General features: G+C 44.2%; 1 protein-coding gene across 3 annotated transcripts in view; it reads left to right on the forward strand.

Annotated features, from left to right (window-relative positions):
* Positions 1-1,048: 1,048 nt before the first annotated feature.
* Prkaa1 (protein kinase AMP-activated catalytic subunit alpha 1) overlaps positions 1,049-23,907 on the forward strand; it is a 36,961-nt gene continuing 14,102 nt past the window's right edge. Inside the window, exons 1-3 of one of the 3 annotated variants that reach the window (XM_050138953.1) lie at positions 1,049-1,203; positions 19,325-19,466; positions 21,039-21,132. In XM_050138953.1, coding sequence (XP_049994910.1) covers positions 1,077-1,203; positions 19,325-19,466; positions 21,039-21,132 — 363 coding nt within the window. In that variant the 5' untranslated portion in view covers positions 1,049-1,076. Of the gene's footprint in view, positions 1,204-16,629; positions 16,711-19,324; positions 19,467-21,038; positions 21,133-23,907 lie in introns of those variants that run through there. The other 2 variants (XM_050138955.1, XM_050138954.1) reach the window with 2 other exon arrangements.

A 23,907-nucleotide genomic window follows, 5' to 3' on the forward strand; every position in this document is an offset into this window, starting at 1 on the left:
CCGAAGAAAGATGGCTCTTCTAGGTTCTTAAGACAAAACAAAGCAAAAAATCCCTTCATGAAGACTGACCATTTTGTCCATTGACATCGACAGAAATTGAAACTGCAAAACTGAAGGAGGCATACACATTTTTTAAAAAATGATAATGCGGTTGATTTTGCCTATTGTGTAACAGACTCACGTGAAATTTTTATTACAAACATTTTCTTTGTAATGTTATGGCTCCGTTTATACCAACAATACAATCTTTTTTTTTTTTAGTGCAGAGAAAGTGTACATTCCAGTGATAATGTGAAAATATTAATTTCTCTACACCATACGTTCGGGATAACATCCCTCTTTTCCGTACACACACACACACACACACACACACACACACACACACACACACACACACACACACACACACGGGCACACATTTCCAGCCTGCTGCTCGCCACAGGGGAAATTTGAGGGTAGCAAATTTCCTAGGACTGAAGACTCTCCAGACTGCTTGAGCTGTGCGGTGCCCAATAGTAGTAACCGGCTCTGAGTCTTTTTTTTTTTTTTTTTTTCTTTTCTTTTCTTTTTTAAGCAGTGGGAAGTATTAAAAGTGCAAGTGAAAACACCCCAGGCTTCCAGATGCCTCTGAGATGAAAACCAAGGTTAGAAGTCAGTGGCAGGGCGGCGTCTCCTGCCATGTTTCAAAGCACACTGCACTGTCCCGGGGCAACGTTTCTGCATTGCCCTCGTGGGAATTACAGGGGGGACTCAACCCTCGCCCGCAGACCCTGGAGTGGCCACTGGAGGGGACGCTAGGGAGCCCCCTCCAGCCCCCGCGCGCAGGTGGGCGGGCGGGCGCGCGCAGAGGGATGCGGGGCGCCGAGGCGAGTACCGGCGCCGCTCCCGCCACCCCGCCGCCCAGCCCGCCAGGGGGAGCGAGTGCGCTCGGAGGCCGGCTGCGGGGACTGCGGGGCCTGCGCGGGCGGCGGCCGGCGACTGCGCCCCGCCGCGGCGCACCCGCGTCCCCACCCCCTCGGCACCCGCCCGCCCCCGGCGCGGCCCTACCCGCCCCCTCCGCCCCCTCCCGCGGCGCCATGCGCAGACTCAGTTCCTGGAGAAAGATGGCGACGGCCGAGAAGCAGAAGCACGACGGGCGGGTGAAGATCGGCCACTACATCCTGGGGGACACGCTGGGCGTCGGCACCTTCGGCAAAGTGAAGGGTGAGGACGCCCGGGCCGGCGCGGACCCCGCGGACGGAGGGTGACCGTGCCTTTTCGCACTCCGCATCCTCCCCCGCGCCCGCCTTCCGGGCCTCTGGGCTCCGTATCCCCGGTCCCGGCGGCGCTGGGAGCCGAGCCCGAGGCCGCCGCGGGCTGCAGAGCGGTAGGGTCCGCTGCGGTGGGGTGGGGGCGGTCGCCTTGGCGACGGCGCGGCGCCCGAGGGGCGGGGATGTCTCTGGGTTCAACTTTCCCAGGCGAGGGAGTTGGTCACTGAGGCGCGCGGGGGCGCCTGGCGGGGACGAGGGGGTCTCACCTCGTTTCCTGCTCCCTTGTGCACCCTTGGTGCGTAGCTAGCCCATCGCGCCTTGCCGGTCCTCGGAGTTGTCGCTGCCTCGCTTTTTAAGGAGGTTGTCGGCTTAAGTGCTTGTCCGGTTTCTTGAGTCGAAATGTGTTCTCCCCTAAGTAAGGTAGCTGTGGCGAGATCTTTCAGAAATAAGAATAATAGTGATAACAGTCATGATGATGAAGACCTTGTAAGGACTACAGATCTCCATTAGGACACTTGATGGATATGCGTGTGAACTGGCGCTGTGTTTTCTGTGCATGGTTTACAGCTGAATTCAGACCCTGTGCTTTTAAGTGTTTTCATTTTCGGAAGTTTTGCGATTTCTGAGAGCCATACCTGGTAGGTAGGGCATACGTTACCTCCAGGTGGTATTTATTAGCCTATTGATATAGTTTCCGTTTATTGTCACAGTATATGTATATTAGTCATTTAGTGCACATCCTTTGGGCTCTGTGTTTGTTTTCGTAGAATTCCGTTACTGTGTTAGCAAAAGTACAAGCATTCTTGTCAACAATAAGCTTGCTGTCTAGCCCCCAGCTAGAAAAGGGGAATTCTGATGCAACCTTTGTGAGGTGGACTTTTTTTCCCCCCTTTAAAATATTTAAGCTCGCTATTAAGTATTTAGAGGAAGGAAGTTTGGAACTGATAAGAAACAATTCATGCATTGGTTTTGGAGAAATAATACACTATGACCTGCATATAGTAAACTTTTAGTAGGTAGTGATTGAAATAAAAAGTTCATGGAAACTTACACAGTGAGCCAACTGAGCTCTGTTCTCCCAGGAGGAACAGAAGAACCCTTCCTTCTCTTGCCCTTTCCTAGTCCTAAAACTTGGACGTTGCTGTGTAACGCCCAGGGGAGCAAATGCATGAACCTTAGGAAAATCAATTGCACCAATGTGGGAGAGGAGCAGGCAAAAGTGTAGGGCAGTAGCAAATCATGATGGGTTCATACTAGGCCGGTAAGGTGCTGTGTGCTCATACAGGTTTCTGCTTTGTTTTGATTTATTTATTTGGTTGTTTTTTGTCTGTCTGTCTGTCTGTCTATCTATCTATCTATCTATCTATCTATCTATCTATCTATCTATCTATCTATCTATCTATCATCTAGAGAGTGTTACAGTGCTGCCCAGGCTGGCTTTGAACTTGTCGTCCTCTATACATCAGCCTCCTAAGTAGTTGGTATTAGAGGCAGCCCTTGCAGGGTTCTGTTTACTTCTAGCCAGGCATGGTCCTTGTTAGCCGTTATAAGGTGCTTTTTTGTTTACAAGTGTTGATGAGAAATGCCCGTCAGTGCAGCGATAAGCCCGTCTTGGACTCACAGCGTTCCTTCTGGGGGTTCTGCTCAGAAGGTGGTGTCCGCAGGTCTCCTGACAGGCACCAGAGTGGGTCAGGCAGATAGGAAAGGAAGAGGTTGTTTTCAGCTTGGGGCTTTGACCTGTGAAGTGACGCGGATTTTCCCTGGAGTGACTCGGCTTTTCCTTAACCTTCACTTCTCCACCCACACAGTCTTCTCTTGAAATCCTATACTGTCAGTCATAAGCCTCCCCAAAGGGAGAGGGCCAGTATGAGTCAGAGGATCATAGCATCATGGTTATAATTAAACTTGTCCTTAAATCTGCTAGTTGATGTTGGCTTAATTATTCAACCAGTTCATTTTAAAACTGTTAGACAGTTGGGATTTTTTTTAATAGTAATAATAGAAACCATGATTTTTACTATGGTCCACTCCATAGCAAGGAATGGCCATGCGTCATTTGGTTTATGCATCCAGGGGAATAGCATGACCATGAGAGGCATGAGACCCGGGTTTGGATGTACGTGTGTTGGGAGCATCTTTATTTATTTATTTATTTATTTATTTATTTGAGTGCTTGGACACAGTATGTGGTTATATATGTTCTTGCTCTCGCTGGATGGACATCGACAAAGAATGAGTCTTTTTGGGTTGGAGGGAAAATGGGAGGCAGGGATGCTCAGTGAGCCAGCAAAATTAACTACCGTAGTGGTCACGTTGGTAATTAACCTCAATCTTAGTTTGCCAAGGATTCTCAGAGATAATAACATTAGCCATATATTGTAATTTCAACGCTTATGTATGTTGGTAAATTTAAAATAAGGTAATTTAACAGAAAGTATAATATTGATAGATAAATCTCCAGTGTGATATTCAGTGCCTCCAGGGAATTTAAATGGTTTGTTTGCCTCGTTTTTTGAGATAAGGGTCTCAATTTAGCCTAGGTTGCCCTCAGACTCACTAGGTAGCTGAGGGCAACCTTGGACTTTTGATCTTCCTGCACCCTCTTCCTCAGTGCGAGGACTACAGGGTGCACGTTACCCTGCCTGCTTTTATGGAGTCCTAAGGACTGAACGCTGGGCTTTGGACTTCGTGTGTGCTAGCCAAGTGCCCTACCAACTGGACCACTTCCCAGCCCTAGCAATGTAATTTTGTGACTAAATTGTTAGTGATTATCTTGTATCAAAGAAACACTAATTAAAATAATTGGGTTACTTAATGATGACATTTGGAGGGGAAAGGTTAAGCAGAAAATAGGGGTTGGGATTGGACTTGAATTATTGTTTCAAGGTTATTCCCCCTCCGTTTGTCAAAGTGTTGGTCTCTACTCCTTTGCATGTCACCTCCCACCTCCCATGGAACTGTTACAGAAGCATCGATGAAGAGAGTGTTTTTACTACAGTAAAATGGCAGTTTGTGAGAGGTTTTATGGGTGGGACGCATCTTCAGCAAGTCAGTTATTTCTGCAGATGATCTCTTAGGTTGGTGAGTCCTCCATTAAACCCTTATTTCAGGTCATAGATTCTCTTCTCTTTGAGTCATGAAAATGTCCTCAAGTTAAAAATTATCTATATATACACATAATATATATATAATATAGTATGTGTACATAAACTCCATGTATGTGAGGCATGACTGAATCTTTATACTATAAGGTTAGGGCTGAAGAGATGACTCAGGGTTCAGTTCCCAGCAGCACATTACAGATGGCTCATAATCATCTGTAATGAGATCTGATGCCCTCTTCTGGCTTGCAGGGTCACATGCAGGCAGAGCACTATACATAATAAACAAATACATCTAAAAAAACAAAAGAAGAAACTAAGGATAGGCCCCAAAGGCAAGTTGTAGAGATGTACGTGGTGGGACATGCTCGTAATCACAGTACTTGGGAGGCCAAGACAGGAAGGTTGTTATCTTGACAAGATACGGAGTTTGAGTCATACAGGGGCTAAGGAGATCCTGTTTCTAAAAAACAAAAACACAAGTTCGTGTTGTAGAAGAATATGTATAGTCTGATATTTATGTAGGTTAAGAAACATACAAAACAATGCTACAAAGTAATACCACCCATAGTGGCTGACAGTATGTATTCAGGTTAGCAGAGCAATTGAACTTGTGGGAATTTATTCTGTACGTGTGTGCATGTGCTTGGAGCATTGTGTTATTTGTTACAGAATGTGTAATATAGAAGTGTAGAATTAGCTGGGTGTGGCACACACCGTTAAACCCAGTGCTTGAGAGTTAGAGGAAGGAGAGAGAGAGATAGGAGTTGAAGGCTAGCCTCTTCTACATAACAAATTAAAGATCAGCCTCGGTTGCAAGAGATCTTGCCTCAAAAAAATGAACAACGGTTACAACAAAAAGTTTAGAAATGGGGCTCAGCAGTTAACAGCCCTGGCTGTTCTTCCAGAGGCCCTGAGTTCAATTCCTAGCACCCACATGGTTGCTCACAACCGTCTCTCTGTAATGAGATTTGACTTTCTCTTCTGGCCTGAAGGCACACAAGCAGGCAGAACACTGTATACATAATAAATAAATAAATACATCTTTTTTTTTTTGTTTGTTTTTTGTTTTTTGAGACAGGGTTTCTCTGTGGTTTTGGAGCCTGTCCTGGAACTAGCTCTTGTAGACCAGGCTGGTCTCGAACTCACAGAGAACTCCCTGCCTCTGCCTTCAGAGTGCTGGGATTAAAGGTGTGCGCCACCACGGCTCAGCTGGAACTAACTTTTCTAATAGGTAAATAATTAAATTATTTTCTCCATACATTTAAGGGAGAAGCAAGGAGTTCTGTGTAATTTAGAGAAGAGTTTACCAGATATGTTTTCAGAGCAGAAAGTAATGTTTATGTATAGAAAGCAGAGGCAAATATGCCGCTGTGCATTGCTTCTTCTCTCTGTGTGTAGTTTGTCCTGTGCAGATGTGCAGGAAACCCCTGTGCTCCTTGCTCCAGAGACAAGGTAGCCAAGGATGCGGTACTGTTGCACATCCTCTGTTCTTTCATGCGTGCTCCAAAGTCACTTTTAAATAAATAAAATTTATGAAAAAATGAGATGCTACTGTATTTTTATGGATTTATACTTACACAATAAAAATATGTGAGTGTGTGGGAGATGGACACCGAATTTAGAGTGGCTGTCACCTCGGGGAGAGATGAAAAGCTCTGGGCAGAATCCTCTGGGACTTCAAATGTGTCTGTAATGTATTTCTTAAGTGGCTGGTACCTGAGTATTTGGTATGACTCTGAAAAAATAACTTTACTTATTTATTTATTGTGTGTGTGTGTGTGTGTGTGTGTGTGTGTGTGCGCGCGCGCGCGCGTTTGGCACTTGTGTAGATGTTAGAGGAGAACATTTTGCAGTTCTGTTGTTCCATCCTGTAGGACCTGGGGCTGGAACTCAGGTTATCAGGCTTCAGGTCTCCCTGGCCCTTGGCAAGTTTTGATATGCAGGAAAGAAATCTTTTAAATTCCCCCCTTGATAGGATCAAGCTGTTTCTGAATACTTTCAGTGGAATTTTTTTTCTAATTTTAGAAAGGAAATGGAAATGGTTAGGTGAATAGAATGCTTCCGGGGACATTTCTATCTTCATGGCATCTCTTGCTTGCTAAAATCCTTTCTTTAAAAATAGGACCCTGTCTCAAAAACAAACAAAACAATAAATTAAAAAAAAATAGGATCTTGTTACACTTCAGCATTCCGGATCTGATTAGATCATTTGTTGGCAGTGTTTTGTGTAGTTAGAGTTCCCTGTGAAGTGCAGTAACACAGTTAGCTGTCTTTAGTTGAGTAACTTGCTGTATTTGGGAGGTAGACCCTATGGATGTGACTACGCCAGTGTTGCGGTTTGCTTCAAAGTAACATTTTAGCCATGTTGGAAACATAGTAACAGTCTGGAACAAGCAGATTAAGTGTTGATAAGGGGCAGGTGGGCCCCTCAGGGAATATATACTCTTGACAAAGTCCTTTTATTATGTTTTTGAAGAGAACCGCAATTACTTTGACTCCGCCTGAGTTTACTCAATAGGGAATCTTTAGCCCAGTTTTGAGAAAACAGTTCTGATTCTGACTTTATGCCATTTCCCCCTCCCCCTCTCAGTAATGGCTGGTAGGTGCCTTCTCATTGCAAGGGTAGGAGAGAGTGTCTAGGTCAAAAGACTTGGGTTCAGAAGAGCAGGTGGATTTGATCAAAATAGCTGTACTCTGACCAATTCCAGACCGAAAGAGGCCCAGTTTGTTCATCCTTAGCTTTTCAGACCTATGGCTAGGCCTAAGTTACTACGTTTTAAAACGTTTTAGGCTGATGAAATGTTTATGTTGCCAGTCCTATCCAAGGCAAACATTTCTGTGTTCCCAGCATGCCTACTAGCAACTTTGTGTTGCTGTGGCTTTAAATGACAGACTTAACTGGGAAGAGGGGAAGGATGAGTAAATTGAAGGAGATGTCTAGTCTTTTGTTTGTTTGTTTTTTGAGACAGGATTTCTCTGTGGTGTAGCCCTGGCTATCCTGAAAGTCCCTGTAGACAAGGCTACCCTTGAACTCCGCAGTTCCAACCTCCTCTGAGCGCTGGGGTGAGAGGTGGGCACTACCGTGCCCAGCTGAGATAATGCCTGTTCTAAAAGAGAAAATACTTTCTGATCATCAGGGTTGAGACATTTGCTTAAGAACCGTAGAGAGAGAAGTTTGTCTTATTATTTTTACTTTGTGTCTGTCTGTGTGTGTGTCTGTCTGTGTATGTGTGATGTGGCTCTTTTTATTTTTTTGCAGGTTAAACCTTAAAACTCATTCATTCATTTAGTTAGTGTAGCTAAGTAGCCAGCTCTGGGGGGTCAAAGGGAGATGAAGCAAGAGTAAAAGGACCTACTCCACACACCACTAACTGATGTACAAGTTGAGATCTAGCGAACGGCAGAGTAACCTGCCATCCCAGTCATCTGATTTTGTTGTACTGACAGCTGCCAGTGATAGACCATGAGGAAGTGAAGTGAAAACAAAGAGGAGGAAAAATTCTGTGATTCTTTGTTACAAGGGTCACAATACTCACATCCAAACCAAGTAAGTGCCTTAACAGCAGGGATGGGGAATTAGGAGCGTCTCTGTTGTTACTGCTCTGTTGCTGTGCAGGGACTCCATGACCAAGGCAACTTACAAGAGAAAGCATTTTTATTGAGTTTTAGAGGGTGTGTCCATAACCACGGTAGGGAGCATGGTGGTGGCAGATAGGCAGGCATGGCCCTGGAGCAGTAGCTGAGCCCTTACATCTGATTCATAAGCAGTACGGAAGGGGGTGGCAGACAAGCGGACAGGCAGACAGACAGAGAGACAGAGATAAATAAACACAGACACACATTGGGCCTTGTGTGTGCTTTTGAAACCTCCAAGCCCCACCCTTAGTGACACACGTTTACCAACAGCATCTCCTAATCCTTTTCAAACAGCACACCATAAACCAAACACTCAAACCGCCACAAAGAGAGTCCATGTTTAACAGATTTGTTTTGTTTTTTACTGTAGGGTTTCTCAGAGCTTTGTTAATAAACTTAGAGAGTCTATAGAAGGAAAAAATATACACCCTTTCCTAGGTTTGGGAAAACTTTCTCTGTGGAGGCTCCAGTCCTCTACATATTATGTACATATATTATACATAAGGTGCAGTCTATTTTTTGCTTAAAGAACATGACTTGAGAAAATCAATTTTAGTACTTTGAGCTGTATGAATTTTTCAGCCAATAGGAAATAATTAAAACACCAGAAAAGGGGCCATGGGAGGTGATTCCTGATAGACTGTGAAGCAGCTTAGCTTCAAAAGGAGAGAGAGCCACAGGACCGTCGACAAAATTATCTAGTCATCGGAAGTCCTCTGAGCTAACCGGTTCCCAGCACAGCATTGTGTGAAGGCACATTGTATGTGTTTACCCTAAGCTGAACATTTGTGTCCTTGTCCTCATGAATACTATATTCTGCTTTTGAAACCTTGGCCATGTATAGTCCAGTGTAGAAAGCCTTTTTAAAATAGGTCTCTTGTTATTAATGCTATTTTTAAATTTTATTATTTTTCAAATTATGTTTGCCTGTATGTATGTGACTGCAGTACTTGAGGAGACCAGAGGTGTGGGATCCCCCTGAAGTTGGAGTGACAGGTCGTTGTATGCCCCCTGATGTAGGTGGTCCTCTGTGCTCTGAACTGCTGAGCCACCCTTCTGTCCCCCTAGTCTCATATGGCTTGGTTTGGCTTTGAACTCCCAATCCTTCTCCCTCCCCTCCAGAATGCTGGCTGCTTTTAAATCAGTAAGCATGTCACCTTGCTGAGGCTGCAGAAGCCATGCTAAAAGATCGGTGGCTTAAGAGAAAGTTGTTCTCTTTCAGTCTGGAGGTCAAAAGTGTAAAGCCTGGGGTCCCCAGGGCTGTGCTCCCTTTGAAGGTCAGTGGAGAATGTTCCTTTCCTCTAGCTTCTGCCGGTTGGCTCCTGGTTTTGCTTGGCTCGTTCTAGCGCAATTCCAGCCTGCTGCCACCTGGTTAGTCTTGTGTGTGTCCTCCGTTTATGAAAAGAAGTCCGTAGATAATTGTGCTCACCCTGAGTCTAGCATCATACCATTTTGAGACCCTATACTAATTCCATTTGTGAAGAACTATTCCCAAATAAGATAGCATTCCGAGGCGGATTTCAGCTCACTGTTCTTTGTACTGTTTCGTCTTTTATTATTCATGTGTGTGAGTGCACACAGTCGTGTGTGGAGGGCAGAGGAGGATGTCAGGTGTTGTCCTCTCTTGTTCGGTCAAGGTCCCTCCTTAACCCAAAGCTAACTCATTCTTTCAGCTAGGCTAGCTGGCAGCTCCTGGAATCTGCCTGTTTCGGAGTTCCAGACTTTGAGATTAAGGGCATGCATTGCCATCCTTGGTTTTTATGTGAGAGCTGAGAATTTCAACTCAAGTCTGCTTGCCTTCTTCGAAAGCTCTCTCACAGCTTATGCTCTATGCTTTTTCTCTTTTCTTTTAAAGGATTTAATTAGCTTGTTTGTTTGTTTGTTTGTTTATTAATCAGAGACAGGTCTTTACTAGCTCTGGCTGTCCTGGAACTTTCTATAAAGACCACTTTGACCTTGAATTTGTAGAGATCAAATGCCATTAATCCCGAATCTGGGGTTGCAAACTGCAAGCCATCACCCACAGCTTCCTCTTTTTTCTTGACTCTTAAATTCTGCCTTAATTTTTAAGGTGATTTGGGAGACTGTTTTAACAAAATGTCTTTACAGTGTATCTTAAAATTTTTTAATTTAAAAAGCTAGAATAGAAAGATGTCGAAGTTGATAGGAGGCAGGTTTTTAGCAGACAAGGCTTGTGTACTAAGATAGGAAAAAGATAAATGAAAGTGAAATTTTAAAATGATTTTTTTTTAGTATTGAAAAATTCAGTCTTTTATTTTCAAAACTTCACTACAAACTGAAGATGCTTCTTTCTGATTATTCAACTTTTATATGTTTTATTAGAAGGATACATATATATGCATTGTATATATATGTATAAATACGGTGCAGTTTTTTTTTTTTTTTTTTTTTTTGCCTGATCCATGCAGTGAAAGTTGAGGTAGACTTTGTTTGTTTAGGGAGTCCTAACATTCAATTTTTACAGCCCCATTTTGGCCCAAGAGCTAGTTCAGCAGATGCGCTTTAATAGACTTGAGCCACACATTTGGGCATAGACTTTTAAAATGGGTGCTTGCAATGGCCAGATCCACCATCGCCCCTGGGATGCCTCTTACAAAATTCTTTTAAATTGGTTTATCTGACTTAAAGCATACAACTCTCCAAAAGCCCAGGGTCTCTAGATGCACGCTGCTTCTGGCACTCCTGCCTCTCTCCCTTCTCTCCCCTCCCCACTCCTTTCAGTTTATCTGCTTTTAAAGATAAATTTTATCATCGTTACCATTATTGGGGATATGTTTTCACTCTGTAGAGCAGGAGATCTTGAACTCAGAGATCCACCTATCCCTGCCTTTTTGGAGGTGGGATTGATAGTGCCATACACCTATTTTTATTATTATTCCATGTGTTTGCTGGGAATTGGGAATTGAACCCCGGTCCTCTGGAAACGCAGTCTGTGCTCTTAACCACGGAACCATCTCTCCAGCCCAGCTCTTTTATTATTTTTAATTGTGTGTGTGTGTGTGTGTGTGTGTGTGTGTGTGTGGATCTATGTGTGGGCTTGCACTTATGGGTGCTGGTGCTGGCAGAAGTCTTGGATCACTGGAGCTGGAGTTATTGCTAGTTGTGAGCAACCCGGTGTAGCTGCTGGTAGGAACTGATGTGGGTCCTGGGAACTGAGCTCTGATTCTCCGCAAGACCATTCATTTGAGCTTCTAGCTGCTGAGCTATCTCTCCAACTCCCAGAGTTATCTTTTTCTAAGAAATATATTATTATGGCAAGATGGCTCTGTAGGTACAATTCCTTCTGTGCATGCTTGGGCGACCTGAGTTCTATCCCTGGACACTGGGTGGAGGAGAGAACTGACTCCTGAAGGTTAACCTCTGACCTCTTCACAAGTGCTGCGGCACCAGGGTTCCCACGCTCATACATACATACCACACATGCAGTAGTAATACATAAAATAGTCTTTAAAACATGCCTGAAGAGTGTTATCACATTTCCTCGCTTAGAAGATGCAAGAAGTTTTTAAACCCAGTCTGAATTTAGCTTTTGGCTGTGCCTCTCACCACCTGTGTACCTGTGATAGGTTATTCCTCTTGTGCCTCTGTTCCCTGCAGTGATGTAACACCAGCCTTCCAAAGTTGGTGAGAGCCAGTTTGTTTGTGTACAAAGTGGATGTGTGACTGACTAAAAAGGTGTATGACTTCATTGTGTTGCACAATACAAACCAGCAAGGCTTATATTACAGAAAATGGTATTTGTTTAAGAAAACTGTACTTGTTTAAACTATAGTCAAATGAGCCTGCTTTCTCCTCTCTGGACTGTTCCCATCTGTGGCCATAGCACTGTTTCTGAAAATTTTAGGTAGAAGGTGACATGATTGTAAGTGTGTAACAGTGACCTGTTGAATATTAACCGGTGAGGAAATGGGCTGAACTTTGGAATCCAGAAATCTCAGGCTTGGAGCGAGGTGGGTTGGGATGATGGATTTAAGCGGTGAGAGGGATGGTGGCAAAGCCTCTTGTTTAGCCTTGTTAAGGGTAGGCTGTTGAACACAAGTGAACAGAGAGCACTAATCAAAGAGCTAAGAACCAAAATGGCTGTTTGGGGTTTAAAATGGGTAGTTCAGGGCTGACTGAATAGGGATGGGGACTGTTTTGGGAATAATGGAAACGTATCTTTAAATACTACAATTGTCCCTGGACCATTACTGTGCGCTAGGCAGTGTGATAGATACTTTACAATGCTTTCTGTGCTGCTGTGGCCACCCTTAGAGAACAGGGGGCTGCATTTACAGTGTTTTAACTTGTCTGCTAAATACCTTCAAACAGGAGCAACACCCAGGGCTACAGAATGTGCTCTCTATACACACACTGCCTTCTGGGGTGGGGGGGAAACAGTGTGCAGTCTGCCCCTGACGAAGTTTGGATCGGCTCACGTCTAGAGTTGTTGCTTTCTTCTTGGATTTTATTTTAAACTGAAAAGAATATAAAACAGTACAATGAAGAACAGTGGCTATAGAATATCTTTCTTATTTTTTCGGTAGATGGCAGATGTAGAAGTCTGTAACTTTGCTTACTCTTCATTGATAGGAACATTTTTCAGTCTTTCTATAGGAGTCCAGTGTATTGGAACAACCACAGGATTAAACTGTTTTCTGAATTAACCATTAGGAGGTTTGCAGGCTTTTGTTTTTGTGTAAAAAGCTGTAATAAACTGAGAAACATTTATGCGTGTGTTTAGCTTACTTCGTAGTTCAATTTGGAGCACAACATGTTTTCTTTGTAAATACAATGTCGTCTCTAACTCTCAGGATACTTTGGTTTTCCTGAGTGCCCTATTGGCTCATCCCGACATCCCTCTTGTTGTGATTTATGGTGCGAGTGACCCTGGCGAATCCCATGGCCGGTAAGGGACAGACAGGCCATGCAGAGAGAGCTTGGGTATGGAGAGTTTATTTAGTGGATATTGGAAAGTATAAGTGTATATGGCCGGGGCGGGGAGGGGGCTGGGGAGGAGAAAGAGAAGGACAGAGAGAAAGTGGCGGGGGCGGGGGGGGGGGGCGCGGACACGGGACAAAGCGGGACAGGAGCTGCCTTTTTGGCAGAAAGAAAGGAGCCCAGCACCTTGCCTTCAGAGGCAATAAGGAAGGCTGGCTAGGGAGCTTGCCTCTTAAAGGACAGACAGGCCATGCAGAGAGAGCTTGGCAACCAAGAGTGCCTATTTGGCAAGATTGAGAGTATAAGTGGACCAGGCCGGGGCGGGGAGGGGGCTGGGGAGGAGAAAGAGAAGGACAGAGAGAAAGTGGCGGGGGCGGGGGGGGGGGGCGCGGACACGGGACGGGACGGGACAGGAGCTGCCTTTTTGGCAGAAAGAAAGGAGCCCAGGGAGCTGCCTTGGTGGGCAGAGAGACTGGGAGTGGGTGGAGCTTGCCTCTTAAAGGGACAGGATACCCAGGTGACAGGGCAAGCCAGCAAGATCATAACACCCCTCACACGGAAAAGGAACTATTGTGTTAGTGTTTTGTTAAATAGAGAGAAAAAGCAATCATTACCTTCTCCTTTGCTTCCTTTCTGTTTAGTTCACTGTGTGTGTGCTGGGGGGGCTGGTTGACCTTTCACTTCATGCTCGCCCCTTCCATCCCCCAGTCAGCCCTTCTCAGTTTTTCTTTGAATACAGTTGAATTTATGTGGGCTTTTTTTTTTTGCTTCTTTTTTAATATTTAAGTAGCTCAACCCTCATTTTAATTTATGTGTGTGCACGTGCATACGTGTCTGTGTGTGTGATATGTGTCACAGAGCATACGTGGAAGTTAGAGAACTGCTTTGTGCACACCCGAAGGAGTCTTCTCCCTTCCCACCTTGTGTGAGAGGACCTGAGTTCAGTCCTCAGACCTGGAGGGAAGCTCTGCTCACTGAAAGCTCTCCTGAGTTGGTTTGGAAGAGAAGAGCTTGGATTCCCACACTTCTGATTGCTTACAGTGTGACGACATGCTCAAGCCCGAGGAAGAGTGTTGTGGTGTGCTTAGCTGGATATGGGCTTCATTCAGTTTGCTATTTTCAGGAGGGGACCTCTAGTGTTTGTGGGTGATATACTATTCTTTCTCCTTATTACTAAAATTATATACTTGATTCCTATTCCTTGGCTAGCATGTTACCTTTATTCCTGTTAACTTCTCTAATTCTCTCTCTCTTTTTTTTTTTTTTTTTTTTTTTTTTTTTTTTTTNTTTTTTTGGTGACAGGGTTTCTCTGTAACAGCCCTAGCTGTCTTAGAACTAGTCTGTAGTCCAGGCTAGTCTCGAACTCACAAAGATCCTCCTGTCTCTGCCTCCTCAGTGCTGGAATTAAAGGTATGTGCCACCACCGCCTGGCATCATAATGCCTTCAAATGACTTGAATCCTTCTGTTGTAGAATTCTCATTGTTCTCTTTGTGTCCCTCTGTGCTTTAAAAAAGCATGTGTGTGTGTGAGTCTGTGCTCATATGAGTATGCGTATATATGTGTGTGTGTAAATGTGTGTGTGTGTTTATGAATGTGTATGGCTGTATGCACCATGTTGTGTTAGTAGAGGTCAGAAGACAACTTCGAGGAGTTGGTTCTTTCCTTCTACTAGGAATTGAACTCAGGTTATCAGCCTTGGTAGTAAGTAAGCAACCTTACCTCCTGAGCCATGCTAGGTTTCTTTCTGCCTTTCTGCCTGCCTGCCTGCCTGCCTCCTTCCCTCCCTCCCTTCTCCTTTTTCTTTCTCCTTTTTTGAGATAGGGTCTTACACATTAGCCTTAGTTGGCCTTGAACTCATGGCAGTCCTCCTGTCTCAGCCTTCTAAGCACTGATGTTGTAGGCATGAACCACCATATCTGACTTTTCTTTAAAATGTCAGTCTTCTGTATCACAGGCTGACCTTGACTGTCTATCTATTGATAACCCAGAACTTCTGATTCCCCCTTCCTTGGGCTAGAATTCAAGGGTGCACCATCACCCTCAGTTACACAGTGCTGGAGCTCAAACCCTGACTGTGCTGTGTAAGCACTGAGTTGACATCTGTAGCCCTGCTTTGTTGTGTAGAGACAGGTCTTGCTGTGTAGCCCAGACTAGCCTAGAATTCTCGGCAGGCCTCTTGCCTTAGCTCCCTAGTGCTAGGATTACAGGTGTGTGCCACAACTCAGGTTGCTTTTTGTGTACACACACACACACACACACACACACACACACACGCACACACACACATCCATGTCTTAGGGTTTCAATTGCTGGGAAGAGACACCATGACCACAGCAGCTTTTGTAAAGGAAAACATTTGATTGGGCTGGCTTATAGTTTCAGAGGTTAGTCCATTCTCATCATGGTGCGACATGGCAGTGTGCAGGAAGGCATGGTGCTGGAGAAGGAGCTGACAGTTTTCCATCTTGATCAATAGGCAACAGGAAGTGAATTGTGTCACAGGGCATAGCTGGAGCATAGGTGATCTCAAAACCCACCCCTACAGTGACACATTTCCTCCAACAAGGCCATGCCTACTTCAACAAAATCACACCTCCTAATGGATCCACTCCCTATGAGCTTTGGGGGACAGTTACATTCAAACTACCACAATACACATACACCTGTTTTTAGTTGCCAGGTGTACATGTATATTTAGGGATGTGTATGTGTGTGTGCAGACTAGGGATCTACCTCTAGTCTGTGGTTCTTCTGTCAGTGTTTACCTTGTTTTTGTTTGTTTGGTATCTATCTATCTATCTATCTATCTATCTATCTATCTATCTATCTATCTATCAATCAATCATTTATTGAGGCAGGGTTTCTCTGTAGCTTTGGTGCCTGTCCTGGAACTGGCTGCGAACTCACAGAGATAGCCTGCCTCTGCCTCCCGAGTGCTGGGATTAAAGGCGTGCGCCACCACCGCCCGGCTGTTTTCCAGTATTCTTCCAGGTTTGAGCCTGCCTTTACCCTGCTTTGACCTGTTTTCCGGTCGTGGCTCAGTTGATAGCTGATGGAGAAGAGGTTCCCACTGTGCCAGAGCTTGTGAATTTGGGGGACAGTTGGAACCGATGAGATTAGGTGTCAATAAACTAGTTGTCAGACAGAAAGCACTTCCCAAATGGGGCTGTGACAGTTGCTGCACTTAATCACATCTAATTAGGATTCAAGATTGGCAAAAGCCACGCTAGAGATTAGAATGTTCTTGATTTTGCACTAATTTTAGCATTTTCTTCTTCCTGTACTTTTTCCTTTGTGTTTCCATTTTCCTTATATATTTAAAATCCTATTTTTAAAAATTGCTTTATTTTTCAGCATTATGACTGCATAAATAATACCTTAGGGTTTTTATTGCTGTCAAGAGACACCCATGACCACACAACTCTTATAATCAGAGGTTCAGTCCATTATCATGGTGGGGAGCATGATGGGGTGCAGGCAGATAGGTGCTGGAGGAGTAGTTGAGAGTCCTACATCTTGCAGGCAACAGGAAGTCAGCTGAGGCACTGGGTGGTATCTTGAGCATAGGAAGCCTCAAAGCCCGCCTCCACAGTGACACATAAATAGTAATTGCTAAACCAACACCCTAGCTTGTTTTTTTTTTCTTTTCTCTTCTTGGTGTTTTGAGACAGGGTCTCACTATGTAGCTCTGGATGGCCTGGAATTCACTATGTAGACCAAATTGGCCTCCAGTCACAGAGATCCACTTTTGTCTGCCTCTTGAGTTCTAGGATTAAAGGTATGTGCCACTGTACCTGGCCTCATAGTTCATAGTTCATTTCTTATAGAACTTTTAGTTTTTTTTTCTGGCTTGAGTTAATGAATTAATTTGTTTTTTTTTTTTTTTTTCTGGTTTTCTTTGAAATTAAGGCTATTTCCCATGTCTTCTAGTACCTTTATAATAAATCTTTGTCTCAAATAGTATTCCATAGTTTTTTTTTTTTTTCTTCCTCCAAGACAAGGTTTTTCTGTTTAACTCTGGCTGTACTAGAACTCGCTTTGTAGACCAGGCTGGCCTTGAACTCAGTGCGAATGCTGGGATTAATTAATGCTGAATGCCTTCCTGAGCCACCACACCTGGCTTTAATAATACCACATTCTCAAAGGCATAGGATTATCATCTCTCTTCCCTCAAAATGACTGTCTTGGGCCCCAGCTGTGTTCTGAATTCACTGCTGTCTGACATCTGCTCCTGTAGCTTTTCTTTCACCACCATCTGGGAGTTTTCATAGTTTTCCTCCTGAGTTGCAGTACTGTTTTTTGGGGGTGGGCTCTTTTGGGGATGGTGCCATTTAAACTGCTCCTGAGCTCTCTTTGTAGCAAAAATAACCTTAAGCTTTTCTCTCCTTCTCATAAGCTGGCATTACAGGCATGCATGACCACACTTGACTTTGTTTTTGAGACAGTGTTCCATTCTGTAGCCCTTGTCGGCCTGGACCTGGGAGTAATTAATGCTCCCAAGACTAGGAAAGCCAGCACACTGTTAGATCTTATTCTTTTCTCTCTCTGTGTTTTTTTGGTTTTGTTTTTGTTTGTTTGTTTTTTTGAGATAAAGTCCTGGAAATTGCTTTGGCCTCAAACTTAACAGAGATCTGCCTTTCTCTGCCTCCCATGTGCTGGGATTAGAGGTGTGCACAACCAACCACCTGGCTCAGATCCCTTCTTAACTAGATATGAGGTCATTTTTGTTTGTTTCCACTCTGATTTTGATAGGATCTATATTCTCCCCCAGCTTCCTGAGAAGGGGCACACACAGATATTAAACTTTTGGAGACTTTGCCTCAGTAGCAGATTCTGAATTCTTCTATGCCTGTTGACTGCTGGGGTGGGCATAGCATTTGGCAAGATGGAATCCCTTTAAAAACTATTTATTGTTTTTTATGTGCATGGGTGTTTCGACAGCATATATATCTGTGCACTATGTGTGTGTGTGGTTCCCATGGGGGCCAGAAGAGGTTATTGGATCCCTTGGAACTGGAGTTATGGATGGTTATGGGCCACTATGTGGGTGCTGGGAATCGAACCTGAGTCCTCCAGAAGCGAAGGTGGAACCACTTAATCATCTCTCCAAACTAAACTCACTTATTTTTAAATTTCATATTTGAAAATGGGAACTACACCATAGAGCTAAAACTGAAAAAAAGTACATGGGCTGTTAGTAATAGGGGAAGCATATCACTGCCACAGGGGAGTTTATTTCGTTTTGTAGGTGTGCATGTGTGTGTTATATGTGTACATGCCAGGCCCAAGGGTGTGGCCTGCTTTATCATTCTCTGACTTTTGAAGATGGAACTAGGTAGTTAGCTAGTAAGACCCAGTGGTCCTCGTCTCTGCCCAACTGCTCTTTTCCCCAGTTATAGGCATGTATCATGCTACATTTCCCTCCCGCTCCCCCACTCACCCTTCCCCCACCCCCTCCAGTCCTAAGAGAAGGCAGGGTACCCTGTCCTGTGGGAAGTCCAAGGCCCTCCCCCCTCCATCCAGGCCTAGGAAGGTGAGCATCCAAACAGACTAGGATCCCCAAAAGCCAGTACATGCAGTAGCATCAAAACCCAGTGCCATTATCATCGGCTTCTCAGTCAGCCCCTATTGTCAGCCACATTCAGAGAGTCAGGTTTGATCCCATGCTCGTTCAGTCCTAGTTCAGCTTTGCCAGCTTTTCTTAACTTAGATGACCCTTCTGCCTTATACTGCTGTGCTTTTCCCATTTCCTACTCCTGTAAATCTTACTCTTACTCCATGGACTGCTGTGTAGCTGGATGGTTGGCCCCTGATGTCCTCCTCCTCCTCTGGCTACTTCTTTGAACCTCCCAGATTTCTCCTTTTGTGTATTCTCTCTGCCTGCCAGCCCCTCCTCCTATCCTTTCTCCTGCCTCACTGTTGACTGTTCAGATCTTTATTTGACCATCAGGTGTTCTAGACAGTGTCGCAGCTTCACAGAATTAAACAAATGGCACCATAAACAAAAGTAACACACCCTGACACGATAGTCGCAAGCGTGAAAATCTGTGGAAAGTGCCATATCAAAGATAGTTTGATTTTATATATCCAATAGTTTAAAAATGAAGAGTAAGTTAAAAGAATTTGAGTGAAGGCATACAGGAAGAGGGAAGAGTTTCTCCTAGCTCTCCCATAACTGTTCTAGCGTTCCTTCTTCCCAAAGCCATTCTCTGCAAGCAGTTCCTGGTGTACTCCTGAGTTAACCATCTAAACTTTCAGGGGTGTAATCGGGGAGACAGAAAGCAAACATGCTCGAGTACTTTCTCAGATTGCTTAGCTTACTATTATAATAACTCCAAAGTATATTGCCAATCAAACCTGGTGCTAATGTATTAAAATTATTCCTTCTGCAGTGGGCAAACATGAACTGACTGGACATAAAGTTGCTGTGAAGATACTCAACCGGCAGAAGATTCGAAGCCTTGACGTGGTCGGGAAAATCCGCAGAGAAATCCAGAACCTGAAGCTTTTCCGACACCCTCACATAATAAAACTGTAAGTCCAGCTTATCAAACCTGGTCCTGCCATCTGCCCATGCCCTTTGTTAACCTGCCTAACCTGGCAAACCAGAGAGAGGCCTGACCTTCACCCTGTTTCTGAGACTGGAGGTTTCTTTCATATCCAGCCCCGTTGTCTGCCAATTACAAAGTCCGCCCCGTGTGTTACCGTGGTTCCTAGCATGTTTAGTCTTGTTCTTCCTGTTGTCTGATAACACTTTGTGCTTCTGTTTTTATGTAGAGAGCCAACTACTGATTTTTCTAGTAAAAGTTTCTGTAGCAGGAGCCGGGCCCTTTGTTTGGTCTCCAGTTCCACCCAAAGGCTAAAAAGGTGGCAGAGCATTCTTGACCTCCCAGTTTCTCGTTTCCACTTTCCACAGGCTGGAATTAGGCTCATGAGCGACTGTGTGCTAGAAGTAGTTTGCCCTACCTGCTTGTGCTTGCTGACACACATCAGACTGAGGCACCTAGGGTGGCAGGAGGGCACCGGAACTTATTTCTTACCCCTGTGTCACCATGTGTGCTCTAATTGAAAGTGCTTGGACTTTTCTGTTGAACTGGCCTGCTCAAAAACTGTTTGGTTTTCATCTCTCATTTATTAGAGTGTTTTGAAATATCATATCTGCCGACGACCCTACATGCACATTTCTTGCTTTGCCCTCTGGGCCCTATGCCCACTGCTTACTTTATAATCCTTGTTGGGATGTCCACGAGGCTTCCAGAAGACGCGGTCAAGTCTCATCTCTTTATCATCTCCTGGGATCTGCTGGCCTCACCCTTTTCACCATAGTGGCCAATTGCCACTTGACCCAGGATGAAAACTTAAGAGCATCACTAACACTCCTGTTTATCCTCTTCACACCATCCCTCCATCTCTTCCTTCAGAGTGGACCTCCGGTCTTTCTCTCCGTGCTTTGTCACCATCACCTTGGTCTGGACCATCCTCCCTCTCATGGGCTGCTGGAGGAGCTCAGCTTCTTAGCGTTCAGTCAGTCACTTACTCTCTGACTGTGCAAATCATGTGACTGCCAGCATTCAGAACATCCCATAGCTTTTCATCTTCCTTTACGTAAAAGCCCGAAGTCTCTACCTTCCTGGCTTGTGACATGCTGCATCTTTGGCCTCCCGTGACTGACTCCACGTCCTGTCTCTCTCCCGGCTTGTTGTGCTCTTGCCTTACCATGAGCATGCCGAGCAGGCTCCCACCTGGGCCCTTGCCCGTGCTGTCCCCTCTGCCTGGTTCACCTTCCTCCGGGGTAATGCGGGGTAATGCAGCCTGCGCCTTCCTTCCTTCAGGCTCTCCGCGGGTGTCCTCTGGCCTTCCTGGAGAGCTCTGTCTAGAAGAGTTTGCTTTCCCTCCTCCATTGCATGCTCTGCACTAGGTGATGCTCATTTACTCTGTTTCCTGGCCCCCGGGTCAAGAGCATCACAGACACAGGAGGCTGGCTTTGTTCCTCACAGCCTTCTGGTTTCTAGCATAGTACCTGGTTTATTAGGTGCGTAGTGAATCTTTATTGAATGCATGAATACACATGTTTTAATGTCAGTAGATAATGTTTTCTCTCACCAGGTACCAGGTCATCAGTACACCATCTGATATTTTCATGGTGATGGAATATGTCTCAGGAGGAGAGCTATTTGATTATATCTGTAAAAATGGAAGGGTAAGCAGTTCTCATTTCATCCTGTACATATTTTGTAACTCCCCGGTACCCCTTATCTGGATTAGAATGTCAGAAAGCAATTTTCAGAGGTCTGCTTAGTAACCAGTTCCTTAATCATATTTGTTTAGAATCATAGGCTACTTAGAGGTAGAAAGAAAGACCTCAGCGATGAGCCCCTGAGCCACTTATACAGACAGAGGTGGATACTGAGCCTCCCAGTTAAGTAGTCTTTCAAGGTCACATGATTTAATTGTGATAGAGTTCACTTAAATCCCTAAAATTTATAATCCTCAGATTTATGTTTTGGGGTATAAAGCTTTTTTTTTTTTTTTTTAGACTGGGTCTCACTATGCCACCTTAGCTGGCCTGGAACTCTCTGTAGTTCATTCTGGCTTCCACTGCATAGAGATCTCCCTGCCTCTGCCTCTCAAATACTGGGAATAAAGGTGTGCCCAGCCTATACAAACCCTTTTAATATGCACCTTAAAGCTATAAGTAATCCTTACAAAATCATTTAAGTTGCATTCATTCTTTGGTTCTGAACCCTTATGTACCTGGAACAGTGAGAACAGCTTTGTGGAGGCCTTAGGGGTTAGACTTGAAGACATTAGCGTTGGGAGGAACTTTGGAGACATTTAGGTCATAGATGGGAATACTGAGCACTGTCCCCTGCCCAAACTTGGCCTCGGGTCATCTGATCTGTACCTTCTAAGAGACCCACCCCTGGCACTGGGCAAAGACCTTTGCCTGCTCTCAGTCTGAAGTTATATGTGTATTATTCATCATTCATTTTATATAGCGTTTCTCTGTAATCGGAATAGAACTCACTAACCAAGTTAATCTTTACTTCTCAGCACGCTTAATTTCTGCTTAAAGTATTCCCTTTCTCATCTTCAAGGCCCCACTCCTATCCCCTAGAGGAATAAATAATCCTAAAATAATCCCTGCTTTCTCATCTTTTTGTTCTGGTTGTCATTTTCAGTCATTTTGTGCTACGTTATGGGGATGTCGTTTTACATTTTGAGTGCTGAAGTTTTGGCTATCGTGTTTCTGTATTTCAGATATCTGCCTCATTTTCTGAAATTGCCTTTAGACAGCCTTCCTGTCTGGCCTCACAGATATGTACCCTTACCTGGTCGAGGAAACATTTTGGTTTTAATTGTCTTTTGGCTCCTGCACTGTTCCATTCTTGGTGCTCATTTTATTTGTCTTTTTTTCCCCCCATGATTCTTTCTCAGATCTGGTGATTCTTGGATGTCCTCTTAAATTTCAAAATTTTAGAATGACGTTCCAAATGCCAAGCTCATGTACGTGTAAGATTTATTGATTGGTGGCTTTTCCCATAGGCTGAGTTGTTGGGAGACCAGTTAATTTGGGTAGGGTTAATTGTTTACCAACAATCATATGTATTTTTCTTCTTCATTTGATTTGGTATTTGGTGTTTCCCGTTTTGGTGATGGTGGTAGTTCAGCTGTCGGAACTGAGCTGGAGTTGGGGTCTCTTCTGTTAGTGTGCTGGTTGTCACTTAGGACACATCTTACGATGCTTTGTTCTCGCCACAGTGTTGAGAATGGTCTGGCTTGGCTCTGCTTGAGAAACCCGAGGTCTCACTCCCCAGTGGCGAGGAGTTTAAAGGTTCTCACTGGGCCCAGCTGTCTTGTTTGTAGCCCACCCTCATTCTGCCTCGGAAGGTCCTGGCACATCTTGTTCCCCAGCTCCTGCAGGATTTCCTATGCACATGTGCTTATTTCTTCCTCTAGGCTTTGGGTTTTGCGTTTCTCTGTTTGCCTCTGCTGTCCAGGCACTCCTCAGTGGCTGCTCGTCTCTTGATCCTTTTGTTTTATGAGCTTTGTGTATTGCTGATAGAATCCTGGTGCTGTGATCATGCACAAAAGACTGAGTGTGTGATATTCATGAGCTGAGAGATGCTCTGATTTTGTTCATCTCTTTAGTCTCAGCCATTCCTTGTACTATATTTTTGTAAATATAGTATTTTTTAACCTTTGTAGCCTTTCTACTTATTTTACTTCTTTTAAAAAATGATTTATTTTTATTTTATGTACATTGATGTACTGCCTGCATGTATGTCTGTATGCAGGTGTTGGATCCCCTGGAGCTAGAGTTTACAGACAGTTGTGAACTGCCATGTGGGTGCTGGAAATTGAATCTGGAAGAACAGTCAGTGCTATTAACCGCTGAGCCATCTCTCCAGCAACTTATTTTACTTTTTATATTGTCTGTTAGTTAATTTTTTTCTCCTGCTTTCATAAATTTTTAAAATAACCATTGACTGGAACAAATAAAAGCATTAGATTGCAAATATATTAATACATTTTTCTTGAGGAAGGGTATCTTATACTTCTATAGCAGTTTTAATTTTGCATTGCAAGAAATGCTGGTTTATCTTTCCCCCCATATTATCCATGCGTTGAAGGTGTAGAATTCTGGATTTAGAATGCTTACTCACGAGCTGCCGGAGGATTGTGTGGGAGAGTCCTTGTCTGGGGGACCCGCAGCTTTGTTTATTTAGTGCTGTCCTGGAGCAGGTATAAACCAGTGGTAGTTATCACTTGTTGAGCAGACATCAGAAAATATGGGGGAGATTTTTGAAGATTATTTTTAAAAGATTATATTTTAAAAGTATTAATTGTATTGTAAGTCGTCCCGTCCCCCCCCTCCCCCCCAGTTTTGGTAAATGTGCAAAAGCAAAAAGTGCTGAGAGTTTTCTTTTGTTTAAGTAAAATATCTCGGGCCTTAAGAGACAACTCAGCAGTC

This window comes from Alexandromys fortis, unplaced genomic scaffold (assembly GCF_014885135.2).
Source record: "Alexandromys fortis isolate MF-2015 unplaced genomic scaffold, M_Fortis_MF-2015_v1.1 scaffold_37, whole genome shotgun sequence".
In the NCBI taxonomy this organism is placed as follows: domain Eukaryota; kingdom Metazoa; phylum Chordata; class Mammalia; order Rodentia; family Cricetidae; genus Alexandromys; species Alexandromys fortis.